General features: G+C 41.2%; 1 protein-coding gene across 1 annotated transcript in view; it reads right to left on the bottom strand.

The window, feature by feature from the left end:
- The window catches only part of LOC310939569 (corticotropin-releasing factor receptor 1-like), a gene marked incomplete at both ends in the record, with an annotated part of 72,120 nt that overhangs the window by 8,167 nt on the left and 47,732 nt on the right, over positions 1 to 16,221 (bottom strand). Inside the window, 4 exons of the mRNA XM_083904345.1 lie at positions 5,639 to 5,711; positions 7,761 to 7,821; positions 10,094 to 10,247; positions 11,668 to 11,791. Of these exons, the coding sequence (XP_083760471.1) occupies positions 5,639 to 5,711; positions 7,761 to 7,821; positions 10,094 to 10,247; positions 11,668 to 11,791 (412 nt within the window). The remainder of the gene's footprint in view (positions 1 to 5,638; positions 5,712 to 7,760; positions 7,822 to 10,093; positions 10,248 to 11,667; positions 11,792 to 16,221) is intronic.

Raw genomic sequence — 16,221 nt, 5'->3', positions numbered from 1 at the left:
GCACCACATACAGTGAACAGCATTAGCCACTTTAAAATATGCACACAGTATTTTTTTTTTCTCTTCCGCTCCCCACCCGGCTCATTCTCCGTCTTAATTATATCCTCGCTCCTTTGTTTATGAGTCAGTGTTTCTCACAGTGAGTGAGACTTTGACGCTGCAAGGTCCCAATGGGATTGATAAATTACGCTTGTCAACAGAGGACGTGTTTGCCCAGAACAAAGGCGATTGTGCCGCTGACTAAACCAAACCGGTAGATTTGCTGATGACGACGACGACGACATGGTGCATCTGCTATTTTAATGCTGAATAATGTCTTATTCTATAAAAAGAAAAGGTTATTTGTTGGCAGGTGGCACAGAATAACGGATAAAATGTTGTTGAATAAGTTGTGTTTGACTGAAATAGAAAAGTCAGTGATGGTTGTGCCCATATGAAAACCTGTTTATGTGAAAATAAGGAGAAAAAAAACTTATTTGCATTTACAATAACATGCGTTTTGTTACATAATTATGCGAGTTTTGCTTATTGAATACTGAAAGAGTAAACAAATGGAGGTCCCAAAGGCAGGTTGCAAAAATGAACAAACAGTCTTTCATGAAACAAACTAAGAAAAGGCAAACACAAGCCAAAAAAATGTTCAAAAACATGGAGTACACTATCAGAAATAAAAGTGCTAAGTGGAACCAAGGTTCTTCGGCTTGTCCTCATAGGAGAACCCTTTTTGGCTCCAGGTAGAACCTTTTTATTGATCTCTGGATCAAAATGGTTCTTACTAAAACCATTAGTGTTACCAAGAACGCTTGAAAAACTCTTTCTTCCGGAAAGGATTTTTCAGAAGCAAATGGTTCCGGGTAGAACCTCAGCCCTTGTAGAAGGACCCTTTTGGAACCCTTATTTCTAAGAGTGTATAAATCCAAGGACATGTGGGAACCAGAGCAACAGAACAGACTGAGGTCGGATGTGATGCAATAAACAAACAAAAACAAAGTGACAAAGAATAAAACAAACTAGGGCGGCACGGACAATCAGACACAGGTGAGTCACATTAGGGCAGGGATGGAAATCAATCAACAGGGAGGACAGGACAGGAAGCTGAACTTGACAAGGTACACTCAACACACACACACACACACACACACACACTAGGAAGATAATTTATACAAATAAAACAGGAAAGCAGAAACAGAACAGAGCCGTCACTGTCAATCAAAACAGCCCATCGTCCACGCCCGGCACACCGACTCCACTGAGAGAAGCCGAGCTTCCCTGGAAGTGGCCGTTTTGTTCCCCGCATTTGTCAAACAGCCGATTCTGACGTCTCGTTCTCGTTTTGAAATGTAAACACAACACGGCACATATTTGACTTGGACATCTTAGAGGAAGCTGAGCTTCCCTCGCTGTCTTAGCTTAGCAGTAAAGACAAACAAATGTGACAAAATAAATGTTACTCGTACGGTAAACACTGCCCTGCATGTTTTGGACGTCTCCCTGCTCACACACACCGGATTCAAACACTCAGCTCATCAACAAGCTCTGAAAAAACCTGGTAACTATCAAGTTATTTGAATGAAGGAAACATCTAAAACAGGGCTGTCAAACTCATTTTCACTGAGGGCCACATCAGCATAATGGTGACCCTCAAAAGGCCAGATAACTGTCATACAGAATAAATGTAACCAAATATAATATGAAAAATAAAGGTAACTACTCCGTAAAATATTGCTAAATAACTTTCTGTATTTATTACTTATTGAAGTTACAAATATTATGCATTATAGCTGTAACCCGGTCCACGATGGTGTTTCGCCATGCATTGTGGGAAATGTTGTTTATGGTCAACGCACGTCTCAAAGCAGCACAGACCTATTAACACAGATTAAGACCAATTAATCACTCGTGGGCCACATAAAACGACACGGCGGACCACATCTGGCCCCCGGGCCTCGAGTTTGACACTATGATCTAAAACGTGCAGGACAGTGGGTCCAGATGACCAGGATTGAGAAACACCGTGGTAGACAAATCAAGATATACCCGTCTACCATATAGATAAATGAATAAAAGTACCTCATTAACATAGAGATTCACTCAAACAAGCTGAATAATTTCCCTCCATCCATACTGTTTTACTCTAGTCCAATTTTCATCTGAGGATTAATGCACATTTGTCTATAGTCTACATTGCAGACGGGGATATCATCCTTTTTATTTTAATAATTCATGTTGCCGAGGCTGTAGTTTATTGCTTCATTGAGATTTCTTTTTTTTAACATACAAAGCATAATCAGAACACATTGATGGGGGACATTCCGCGTAATGTATACATTTGATTCTATTTTTAGTTGATAACGCTTCACTTTCCCCCCTTTTATTCTATACGTTATATTCACAGTTTCAAATTTTTTTTGCATTAACGGTAATAAAAAAAAAATACTGGACGCACCGCTTTCTGCGATATGAAGAACGACAGAATCGATATATATACAAAAATAGCAGCGGGGAAGTCAGTTGACCTGACCTTGGTCTGAACAGACGTATGGCAGCGTTTCAAGAGCCGTCCATTCGACCGGTCCTCACCGACTAACCCCCCATTGCATTAGTGCTGATGATGCCGTTTTTAATGACATCCTATATTTATTCCTTATAGCTGTGCATTAATTTACTGCTGACATTGAGAGCCAGTGTTGGCAACCGCAGCACGGCCCGATGTGCACGATATCACAAATGTCCCCAACAGTGATCCTGAATCTGGATCAAGTGCTGAGCAGAAAGACTGAAAGACTGAAAGAACAAGCAGTTGTGAGCAAGACTGCGGAACTGCGGCAGGCAGTTATTGGAGGAGGCAGATGTGTGCTGCGGGGGGGGGGTGACAACTCTGGAAGAAAGGGCTTTTTTAACAAATAAAATGACACGGACGGGAAGGTCATCTCACCACTGGAGACCTAGCGGGGATAACGTTGTCAAAACTGAGCAGAGAAATGGCCAAAAAAGCTACTGCGAGGGGGAGCTCGAGCACATGGGTAGCGGTCAAAGTTTGAGGGCATGCGTGCACTCGATGTCTGCGGATGGGCTTTGGGAGCCCGGCCAAGAAGGAGCCACTCGAGCCCCAGATGACTAAAGCTTATAACAAGGAGCCAAGCGGAGACTCGGGCCAATCTGCAAAAAAAAAAAAAAAAAAAAATCTGCAGGATCATTCACGAGAGCGATGCCAAGGAGCTGAGTAATAAGCTTCGCAGAGGCTGTTTCGCAAAGGGTGAGGAAACGTCAGAAAACAACGCGACAGCGTCGTGGCTCTGATTGTTGAATACATTTTCAGTCAAAGTGACACATCTCTGATTGTAATTGTGCGAGCTGAGGTCGGCAGCATGTTCGTGGGGTTTTTGTCTAATAAACTCCTAACTTCCAGCGTTATGTAAATCAAGTGATTGAGACACAAAACTTCTGGAAGAAGGTTTCCCAATCCTGGTCCTCGGGGGACCACTGTCCTGCGTGTTCCCTGATCCAAAACCACATGATTCAAACGAGTAGGTTGTTGTCAGACTTTCGCAGAGCTCGATGGAGGGCAGGGGTCACCGAGGACCGGGATTGGGAAACACTGCCCTAGGCCAGGGGTCTCGAATTCAAATGACATTCATATCACTGGATATCTGTTCTGGCCAGTAGGGGGAGCCAGTCAAGTGCAAAAAAAAAAATCCATCTTTAAAGCAAGTTGTGTCTGTGTGTCTGTCTGTAACGGGCATATCTCGCTGACTGTTAGTCAGGTCGTCCTAAGATTTTGGATATGGGTTGAGCATGGCCCCGTGGTGCGCATCCTTGATCGTCTATACACCAATACACGAGCACATATTAATTTACTTAGTTTCCAAAGGTAAGCTAGCGAGGCTATGATTAGCATTAGCATAGCTAGCTGTTTTGTGACCGTCAGCGACACTGGATTCTCTTTACAAGGCGCATTTGATTTGCGGTGTGCACATACTTACTACGGGCACTGGACTAGAATATATATTAATATGAGCTTAAAATTGTAGCACAATATTCCATCGCAATTATGGATATTTCACATTCAAATTCAAAATAAAAGTGTCTGTGTTGACATGGAACAATATAAAGTTCACAACACAGTTCAGAGAGAGAGAGAGAGAGGGCAGTTCTACTGGGGTTTCTAGGACAACTATTCTGCTTTCACGTCCCTTTAGTACACTCTTAGAAATAAGGGTTCCAAAACGGTTCTTCTACAAGGGCTGAGGTTCTACCTGGAACCATTTGTTTCTGAAAAACACTTTCCAGAAGAAAGGGTTTTTTAAGGGTTCTTGGTAACACTAATGGTTCCAGTAAGAACCATTTTGATCCAGAGAACCCTTTAAAACCCCTTTCCTGGATAAAGGGGTTTAAAAGGGTTCTTGGTGGAACCTTTATAAAAAAGGTTCAACCTGGAGCCAAAAAGGGTTCTCCTATGAGGACAAGCTGAAGAACCTTATATGGTTCTACTTAGCACTTTTATTTCTAAGAGTGTAGTACTTAGTGTAGCAGTGGCAACAACTGCCTACTAGGGCTGCAGCTATCGAATACTTTTTGTAATCGAGTATTCTACCAGTTATTCCTCGATTAATCAAAGACGCAAAACTCAAAATGATTATTTAACAAAAAATAAAAAATAATAATAATTCAATGACTCGATTAATCGGTAGAATACTTGATTACAAACATATTCGATAGCTGAAGCAACAAATCAAATCGCATCACGAGTGACAACATCGCTACCAATACAGCGCGCTCTGGTTAGCTACGTTACATCAGCTAACATCGTTAGCGTGTGCCGGCTAGCGTTAGCGACTGGATGCTTTGGGCTCAGATGCTGAATCACTGAGGACGTGATGTTGCGGTGGCTCCAGTTCTAGTTTGCACCTTGTTAGCTTCTTGTTTAAGCGTGAAATGGTGCCACACTTTAGACACTTTCTGCCTTTTACGGGCTGTTTCACTCTCCGTCTCCGCCATGTGCGTCTGCTAAAACGGTCCATGTGGAACAATGATCCCTGCGCTGAGCAGGCCGCGTAACGCGCGAGTTAGATAGAATTGTTGTAATCGAGTTACTAGCGAAATTGTTGCAGCCCTGCTGCCTAGAAACCTAGCTTTGCAGAGATTGCCTCAGGTCATTTTTGTCAGATTAAAAATGTTTCTGTCCATGCTCATCTGTTTGAGGACGCTAAGGATCACAGACTGTGTATTAAAAAGTCGGCGTATCCTATTGTGGCAGTAGGGCGACTCTGCTCGTTTTTTAAAAGAACTCCATTTGAATTCACGTCCATGGGAAATATGGGCTTTCTTCTTCACTAGGACGTGATGTTGATGTGGTCTGTTATATTCACATGAGAGAACACCACTGTGATTGACGGCTAGTATACGGCTTTGAAGCTCCAGGGCCTCAAAGTGGGAAATGCGTAACCCGGGAGTACGACATCCACTTTTTTCCCAAACAGTCACGGGAAGGTCACCGGTTCAATTTCAATCCCAGGACAGCCAAGGGCTTTATTGCTGATCAACCACTTAAAAAGACACGTCGAGGGTCTCATCTTAAGAGAGACGGTGATGCACAATCAGCACAAACAAAGAGAGAGAGAGGAAAAACGGCTCTTACCACCAACACAAGGATCATGGGACCTTGGTAGATGTAATCAGTGTATACACCAGATTTCTTCCCGAACCAGCATCTGAAACGTCAACAGAGGCATGTTTAGCTCAAACGGACTCAGTCACACATGGTTTATATCTCCCAGTTCATGATGGGATGGTGAGAAGTCAATGGTGAGGCATTGCTTCAAAGCAACTGTGACAGGTGTAATTACTACGTCATAAGATTTTATGGTAATTAAACTCATGCATCTCCAGAAGAGAAAGCTGAACGGCACAAAAAGAAATTTGCTTTTCATTTTGTGAACACAGAGGCAATGTTTTGTCTTTTCTCTTTTTAATACACTGTTCATTTGATAATGATGTCAATAACCTTAAGGGCAGAAAAAAAAAAAATCAATATTCATCATCATATAAGAAATAAAAGGCTTTCAACAATATAAAACCAACCCCCCTGTGCAAGGACCTTATATAGATTAGAAAGCAGAAGTGGAAAGTGTGGTCTATCTCACAATATTAAAAAAAAAAATCTTATTATGAGAAATTGACTTTTAAGACAAAAAACGCATTACTTTATATTAGGTTTCAAGAAACACTTTGCTAAAAACAAATAAAAAGTTTGCAAAACTAAAATATAAATAAGATAAGCTTCATTTCATGTCATACAACAGTATAATTCTGTAATTATACCGTTGTAATTTAGCCCATTCAAAGCTGCATTACATAACTTAAGGGTGGAGTCAAAATAAGCAATTTATCCTCAAGTCAAACTACTAAGTGGGCTCTTCTTCGTGTTGTCATTCAAACGCTAACCTGTGTTTGCAGCTTCCTGTGCATTTGACAATGGTTTGAATGGAACACGCATGTATTTATTTATATTTAACATATTATTACTTAACTCTAGTGTAATTCTCTTTGTCTTCATTTGCAAAGTGGTGAGACGGCGTCTCCTCGCCTGCTTTTTTCTTAATGTGTGCTTATGTAAAGGCCCCTTTTTTTGGGACATTTTATTCCGATGAAAAGTGTTAAACAAATAAAGACCGACTAAACAATTGATAAAAAGATGCCCGGTAGGAGTTTTTACTCATTTCAGATGCTCAAAGGGGGAAATAATGCAAATTTACTGTACATATGGTAGACTGTGAAAGACGTTTCACAGCTGCCACACAGAAAAATCCTGCTATTCCATCATGTTAAAAGCTCTCATTGTTGTGTAAAAGTGCGTCCAACCTTCAAATTTTGATTTGAAAGTTTGAATAGCAAAAAACGAGGGTATCACTCTCCGATAAATGAACATTTAGAAACTAGTAGGTGTCATTAAAATAATATGATATGCAGTAATATGTAATAATAAGAAGAGCTTTTGGGTTGCCATTTTGTGGAAAATCCTCCCTTGGCTTTTTTAGCCGTTTCTTTCATTAGCGAGACCTCATTTATGGCCAGAGTTTGTCTTTGTGTCGTTATGTAAAACCCTTTTGTGATATTAATAAAGTAATAGATAAAATGAAAGATGCACTTTAGGAGATTTAACTCGTTTCGAATGCGAAAAAAGGGAAATAAGGCAAATATTCAGACGACACCACAACATTTCACAGCTGCCACACAAAATCCTGCTATTCCATCATGTTAAAAGCTCCCATTGTTGTGTAAAAGTGGATTACTGAGTTTTTTTAAAATTATTATTATTAGAAAATTTGATTTGCAAAAATCATGGTATCACTCTCTGGTAAACATTAACATTTAGAAACTAGTAGGTGTCATTATAATAATAGGTTATAAGAATAACTTTTGGGTTGCCATTTTGAGGAAAATCCTCCCTTGGACTTTTTAAGGTATTTACTTCATTAGAGAGACCTCAATTCGGGCGTGAATGTGTGTTTTATTTTATGTAAAGCCTTTTTTTTTTCACATTATTTGTATAAGAAGTGTTATACAAATAAAGACCGACTAAATGATTAATTAAAAATGCACGATGGGAGTTTTAACTCATTTCAGATGCGAAAAAAGCGAAATAATGAACTGTGAATGTGTTCAATGTGAGTGTAATTAAAGCAGATTATTAATAGACTTTAACTTGGAGTAGTGTGAGCATTAGAATACTATCCGAGTATAAAAAAAAAAGTACTCACTTCTCATTGTCGTAGTACAGCTTTCCAATGGCCCACGCCACAATGATAGGGAACGGTATACCTGTGAGGGCAAAAGAGAAGACGACGTGACGGATTCTTCTCTCGTCTTTCTCTGCTATTCAAAAAAAAACCACAAAACACCACTTCAGGGATTTCTCCCTGCAGAACCAGCAGCCCTCGTCTTTTGGCTCATTGGCCCAAGTACTGTCAGAAGTAATTGTTGCCGGCGTGGCCGTGATCCACAGACCCGCGGGTGAGGACTCGTCGCTCTATCGGGAAAAACTGTTTTCTTTGTGAATGAGAGGAGGAAAAAAAAGCTGGGCGGTCGTGACGATAACGCAAAGTGATCTTCTGATTTGGTGACTTGCAGAAGTGTAATAATAGGGCAGACAAATGCTACTAACAGGAGTGTCAGCCCCACATGGAAACTTTCCACTTCGTTAGTGATGATCTGTCATCAGCACAGTTTTAATCAGATTTCCGCAGCTTTAGATTCGTCCCAAAAAAAAAAAAAAATTGGAATTGGTCTCTCTTTGTCAAACCTCGCCGGCCTTAATAAGATTTTCGGGGGGCTCCCTGAGCCGCAGAGTCGACGCTAAGTGAAGCAAATGAAACGTGAACTTTATTTATTTTTCCTTCACAATCCAACCCTCCCATCCGACACCACCACCACCACCACCTCCACCCACCCTGAAATGTGCTGCCATCTCCTCTTCACACGCCGCCCTTCACACTCGCCCGGGGGGGGGAAATATAATCCAGCTGGCACAATACACCTATCCTCAACAGCAGATAGTTTAGTTTGACAGTGTGAAATGTGGCGTTAGTGCACTCCACACCACAACATTTCACAGCTGCCACACAAGAATACGGCTTCTTCCATCACGTTAAAAGCTCTCATTGTTGTGTAAAAAGTGGATCTGACCTTCATTATATACTGTTTTTTTTCTTTTCAATTATTATTAGCAAAACTAGGATTTCACCCTTCTGTCATTAACCCTATAACGCCAAACACATGAGCAGTGTGACAATTTTTCCCCTTGACAAACCCGACGGAGATGCGAGCACCGCGTAGGCCACTTTGCCCACGTGTGCTGTGAGAAATGCATCCTCGAAAACAACTGTTTTCAAGCCTACCATCACTCAAAATAAAAAAGGTTGTGAACTGCAAAATGTTCCATTGCTGCATTGGCTTTGTTGGACTGGTTTGTGTATTTTTTGTTAAAGAAAAAATTGAATGTTTGAACATTGTGACCCGCTGCATCAAATATGATACTAATTAAAACTCCTTTATGGAAATTGATATTTAAAAAAATAAAATAAATGTTTGTTCAGAAGGACCAATAAAGGCTCCAGTTTTTAATTTTCAATCAATTATTTAAAGGGGAAATAAGTAGTTTATAGTGCCATCTAGAGGAGAGGCTGAAATTTACAACAAAGACCTGCTGCTCTGCTCACCCCCTCCCTTCCCTGAGCGCTACGGTATCCGCAGCTGGTCAAATGTTGTCCTCGTCGCCTTTCTCCGTGTCAGCAGATGAGGTTCGTGAGGCGAGGGAGAGGGCGAGCTACCGCGGCCGTAGCAGACGAAGCGGAGAGAGTGGAGGCGGGACTTCCGCTACAAGTAAAGAGACTTGTTCTCTCGCGTTTGTCCTTACAGGCTCCGGTAGAAACATGTCGTCTCGCTGCTAACAGTGGCTATGCAACCACGGCCCGTGGTCATGTTATTTTACATGACTTTTTGAAACACTACGAAAATGAAACAAAAACTATTATACAGCGACTAGACAATGCAGGAGCACATACTATGTATAAAAAAGTGGATTTTGGGTTATATAAACCCATAAATACTACATATTGTACCTTTAATGGTTTGGGCTTAAAAGGGTTAAAACAATCATGATATAGGCCTTTAATGAGACTAGCTTTCGGGTTGCCAATCTGTGGAGAAATCCTCCCACGGCACAACCACATGTCTGCCTTCTTTAGGTGTTTACTTCATTAGGAGAGACCTCTCCACTGAACTGTTTGACCACTTATGTCCTGGAAAACAGCTCACACAGATCGTCCTCTAGGGAGACACTAAGTGTTGTTATTGGGTCTCAATCAATCCCGACCATGCGTGTCAGTTATCTCTTATTTTCCCAGCCTCGAGGAAACCTAAAACTACTCAAGGCTTTCAGGATTTCTTGATAAATCACCTTAAGAGCAATGTGGATAACTTGCACCATCTTTTTTGCCGTTAATACATCATGTTTTTTTATGATGTAAACTATGAAAAGGACACTTTTATTTGCAAAAGCGATCATCACGAGAGATAACGATTAGATTCTTACACCAGCCGATGCAGATGAACATCCACTTGCGCAGTTTATCCGTGGAGTAGGTGAGGACGATGGCAGTGTGGAGGTAGCAGCCCTCGCCAAACATCCAGAAGAAGTTGGTGGAATGGAAATAGTTGAAAGACGCAGTGACGAGGCGACACCAGATCTGCCACAAACAAACAAAAAAAACAACACAAATCCTTCAACAGCTTCACAAAAAATCCAAGTTTAAATGTATGATCACATCAGCTTAATTAGACACAAATCCTCCTTCAACATGAGGTCATTTTGACGATTTTGATTTCTGGCCCTAAACATGTGGTCGTCACATTGAAGGTTAAAAAACACCCATTTATTGATGTAAAATGTGGAAACAAAATAATAGAACACCCACCAAATCCATTGAGGGCAGGATTCAGAATCACACATTTACATTTTCTGAACAGTGTATGTTTCGTAGTAATTCCACTTTTCCTTTCCTTTTTTTTTGTATGTGGCCAGCAAGCAGACGAGGCGCTGGTATAATCTAGCTAGACTAGCTCATGGACACAAGGACAGAAGTCAGGGCCTGAATCAATTAGTGGAAGACCTCCATCTGCTGCCTCAGCAGCAGCAGCAGCAGCAGCAGCAGCAGCAGCAGCAGCAGCAGCAGCAGCAGCAGCAGCAGCAGAGGTCCTCGCAGTAGTAGAGTGTCTGAACTCACAATTTATAAACACTACTGCACTACTACATACTACAACTGATGACTGTTTTCACCGTCACACTGTTCTAATCTATAGATGGATATGTGGGACAACATATACAACAGGCAACATATATACCAGGCAACCAAGCAACATATGTAAAAACACCAGGCAACATATATACCAGGCAACCAAGCAACATACGTAAAAACACCAGGCAACATATATACACCAGGCAACCAGGCAACATATACACACACACACAACAGGCTACATTTATACCCGGGAACATATATAACAGGCAACATGTATACAACAGGCAACATACAAGGCAACCAGGTAACATATAACATAACAGGCAATATATATATATATATATACATACATATATACATATACATACATATATATATATACATATATATACACACACACACACACCAGGCAACAAATACAACAGGCAACGCATATATGTATATGTACATATACATATACCAGGCAACATGCATACACCAGTCAACATATATACACACCAGGCAACATAGACACACCAGCAACATATATACCAGGCTACCAGGCAGCATATATACACCAGGCAACATGTATACACCAGCAACATATATACACACACAACAGGCAATATATATACACAACAGGCAATCAGACATGTCATGTGTTTGTTAACTAGCTGTATTCATAAAAAAATTTAGTTTTTCCTGCCACCATGTGAATGTAAAATGTGTGCATGGTGATAAAGTAAAGCACTGTGGTTCATTAGCTTCTGGAAACAGCTGAGGTCAGGAGGAATCACACATACGTATCAGGACTGTTGTTGTTGTTGTTGTTGTTGACACGAGAATAAGCCAAGTGTGGGATTGTGACGGATCACACGTGAACACGTACCACGTTACTGTCCTGCACCTTCATGTGGTTCATGGTCATCTGGACGACAAACCAGGTGGCGTTCCGCAGGATGAAGGCGGTGATGAGGTTCCAGTGTATGATGTTCCTCAGGCAGCGAATACTCCTGTGAGAAGAAGAACAGACGAGAACATGCTGAGAGGTTTACGCCTATTTTATTATTTTTTTTTTACTATGTTTCACCTGCTGAGCTGGGGTTTAAAGTATGTGTTTTCAAACTGAGAAGAACAACAACAACAAAAAAAAAACAGGTGGGAGACAACTCCATGAAACATTTCCACCTGCTGAGTTTTACTGGTTTTGGGTCTAATTTACACAGGAGGCATTAAAGTTAGGGTTTTTCTAAACCATGACATCACCGTGAAACCGTTAAAAGTAAAGTTGATGACTTCACGTATAATAAAGAGAATAATGTCTACAACCTCGATATAGCACCAATTAACATTCATTCCTGCTGGTTTTTTTTCCCCCTCTTATTTGTGTCATGCCCTGACACTCTGGTTCCTTCTTTTTATTTTTTAAAATGCTCTAAATAAATTGACCTGAGGATACAATTAAAAAGTGCCACACCGCCTCAGAGCACGCAGGCAAAAATAGAAGCACGCGAGCGAATGAATGGTCAGAGCAAACCCTCGGTCCCTGCGGTGGTGACAGCTCAGTGTGTTGTCACCAGCTGATGGAATCATCAGCCGCCGAGCGCCGCCGCCGCCGCCGCCGCCCCCCTCTGCCCACAATCGATGACACGATTTATATTTTAGCATGCATCCATTTTTTAATAGGTGTCGCTCGTGCTCCTGACGGAGCAGACTGAGAATTTTCCAGCAACACCGCACCACCGCGTGTCACTTCACACGTTTAGTAAGCATTCATTAATGTAACCCCAGAGTCTGTGTATCAGTGATTCATTCGTTTTTCAAAATGAAAAACCGACAATGGCTCCAATTTCCGACATTGTGCTCAAATGAAAAATGGAAAAAGGTCAGATACATATTTACAGATTCAAACTTCCACTATCACAAGGTTGAAACACATATTTTGAATCTTAGCATCTAAGACAACAAGCTACGACCTCGTTTTCATCAAAAAGAGCTGGAGAAACCAGAGTGCAGGGACCGTCAACAAAGTGCAACACCCGAAAAAAGGCATTTCAAAAATAATCAATAACTTCACCAAAATACAGCGTAGTGTCGTCAAACATTCCGTGTACTTCACTGCTGCCCTGTACATGATGAATATGCGTTTGTATCATTTTTAAATAACAAATACAAAATGTATTTTTTAAGTTAAAGGTGCATTATGTAATAAATCTAAAGCAACTGGCCATAAAATCCTCCTAATATGTCACAGAGACTCAGGAATAATGTTCATATAACAAACTGAACTCACCAACAACAACAGTACAGACAAAATATTTGCATAAAAAAAAATATTTTGCAGACTGCAAATCATGTTTATGTTTTGAAATCATGTTTTGACATGTGGTGCCACCTACCGCCGTCTACCACTCATTGCAGTCGGTAGAGTCTCAGCTGCCGAGCAACCACGGGTTGCCAGTTACGTTAGAAAACGAAACCTAAAAGACCTCTGTATTTTGAATTTGAATGTAGTACCCGTTTTTGGCCACATTCTTACATATGGTACCTTAAAGTTTGAATCTGTCAATATCTTTCTAACTTATGACAGACATATTTTCTCTGTGGTCATGTCTTCTGGTTTCAGAGTAACCCTCTTACTTCCAGCAAATAGCATAAAAATTTACATTTTGGTTGATCTGCATATAGTTTCATATCGTTTTAAACGCAACTTTCGGGTCACGTATCTTTGCATTAGACGGACAAATCAAAACTGGTCGAAGCGGGGGAACGCTCGTCATCCATTTTTTTTTCCATTTTCCATTTTATTTTGAAAAAACGAATGAGCGCATGGTACATGGACTCATCAGCTTCGTGGAATTCAATTTTACACAGAAGTGAATAAAAATCCCTCTCATCCCTCAGGATGAATTTGAATAATTCATTAATCCCTCCCCTTTCTTTTTTTTTTTTTTTTTTTTTTACACCTTAACGCCAGGAAAGATAGCATATAATCTCCAGTCTACCTGATTGAAAACTCCAGTGACACATATGGTTCATTTTACTTGGGAGTTGATTTGTGATGATCCACCAGGCGTTCATTTGTCAATCAGTTGCTCTTCAGCCTCTGCAGTGGTGATTTTTTTTCGCAGCTTTCAGCCTGAACGACCCTCACGATTGGCTCGTGCTGGATGATGATTTTCTGTTTTCTTTTGGACATTTAGTTCTCATTTAGATTGCTGTAGTGTTTCAGTCATTGCTTACTTTACAGCAGTGTTTCCTCACTCCTGGTTCCTCTGGCTCTGCTGCCCTGAGATGTTTCCCTGCTCCAACACACCTGATTTAAATCAACGGCTTGTTAGCAGGCATGTGCAGGTGTGTTGGAGGCAGGGAAACCTCTAAAACATTAGAGGGCAGTGGGTCCAACACTGCTCTACAGTATAGTAAGAATAAAAACGTAGATGGTGTTTTTTCCACATACACAAGCACTTAATTTCCTCCCCACTGGAGCTTTCATTAGTATCATAGCCGTGGTGCCAGAAGGAGAGTTTTTTTTTCTTCAAAGTCGACTATATTTACTCCACATGACCTCACTTCCTGTGGCCTCCTGCTGTGGCTCCAGTGTGGACAATCTGATTTCTCATAATTAAGAGGAAAAAATCTCCTGCAGACAAGACGCGATTGTGTGTGTCCACATCTGTCTTGCGTTATCCGACCTTAAGTGGACATAAGTAAAAGGCACCCAGTCGTGATCTGATCAAAAACACAATTCATTCTGAGGATTCATATTTTTTTTAAGACCCCGCAGCAGTTTCACAAAGAACTTACTTAGCTACAGTGTGCTTTTTTTGTTGTCGTTGATGATATTACTCAGAAAAAACAACCGTGTCCTTAATCTGAAACAGGCTCTGTCAAGCAAGACTATCAGCGTCATTATCCTGTCCAAATGCTGAACTAGCAGGTTTTTGAGCTGCAGAATTCACATGTGAAGCGCTCCATATAGGTGCCTCTTTGTTTTTTTAGCCATTACGCCAACCTGTTTGCAACTGACTCACTTTACTCGTGCAATGTAACTGTTGCCCCCCTCCTCCTCCTCCTCCTCCTCCTCCTCCTTCCATAGATTAATTGCGTGCAGACACGAGATCTAAACACTGAGAAACACACAGAGAGTCGTGCGATGCTGCTGGGCTTAAACGCCGTTGTGTGAACTCGTTTGACAATGACTTGAAACTAACAGACTAGTTAATCTTTAAAAGGCCAAATTCAACATGATTTATGTGTTTTTTTTTCCCTCGAATGCTGTAAATCGCTCAGCTCCCACTGACGCTTTTACTCTCTGCTGACACACATACACAAACATTTTGTTCTTGCTAATAGAAATAATGTGTATACTAGTAGTGTAGAGGCTGATGATGGAACATTCCAGACCAGGGTGCATGTTAATGCCGTTTTATCCTGAGTCCCTTCTATATTAAAGCAGAACTATGCCGGATTTTCACCCAGTTTCTGAGTCATTGTTGATGGTTAAATGGCTCTTTATGGGGAGATTGGAGATCGTCTCCACTCCCATTCTAATGTTTTTTAGTAGAAAATCAGCCTTGTAAGATCAGGGCGTTCCGAAATCTCGGGTTTCGCGAGAAAACACAAATTGCTTTCCGGCGCTAAAGCTATGAGATCGAAGCAGTGTTAGCATTATTTCAGATGTTTATCGTGGCAGAGCTGGCAAAAAAGAAGCAGAGAAAACTGTTGCTGGAGGAAGTGAGGAAGAGGAAATGACTGTCTAACACACGAGCACACGCGAGTAAACATCCGACATGCCGAGTACACAGTAGCATGCAAAACCCGCTTTGGGTTTTAAAGCATATCTTAAAACCCATTTTTACTCTTTGGCTTTCGACTCAGTATGAGTCGTTTTTTAATCTCTTTTTTAGTGGTGGGCACGTTAGCGTCAACATAGACGCGTGTGACCTCATGTTTGCGTGACTCCCGATTGTTAAACGAGTCTCTAAAGTAATGCTAAACTTTATAAACAGAGGCACACATACACAGTACGCTGGTTATTTGTAGCGCTGCACTTTTTAAAAAATAAACAGACCGCTCCAGTTCGACTGTAGGCGCGCTAACAGCGCTAAAGGAGCTAATGGCGCTAACTGGTACACGGTGCCTGTACTCCGGTGCCACAACACGAAAAACTGCTTTACTTTAGAGACGCATTTTAACAATCGGGAGTCACGTAAACATGACGCCACGCGCGTCTTATTCCGATCAGTCGTCCAGTTCGACTGTAGGCGCGCTAACATCGCTAAAGTAGCTAATGGCGCTAACTGGTAAACGGTGCCTGGACTCTGGTGCCACAACACGAAAAAACTGCGTTACTTGAGAGACGCATTTTAACAATCGGGAGTCACGTAAACATGACGTCACGTGCGTCTTATTCCGATCAGTCGTCCAGTTCGACTGTAGG

This window comes from Microchirus variegatus, assembly GCF_963457635.1.
Source record: "Microchirus variegatus genome assembly, chromosome: 17".
Taxonomy (NCBI): Eukaryota; Metazoa; Chordata; class Actinopteri; order Pleuronectiformes; family Soleidae; genus Microchirus; species Microchirus variegatus.
The sequence above is the reverse complement of the archived record's forward strand: the minus strand, read 5'-3'. Positions and strand labels throughout refer to the sequence as shown.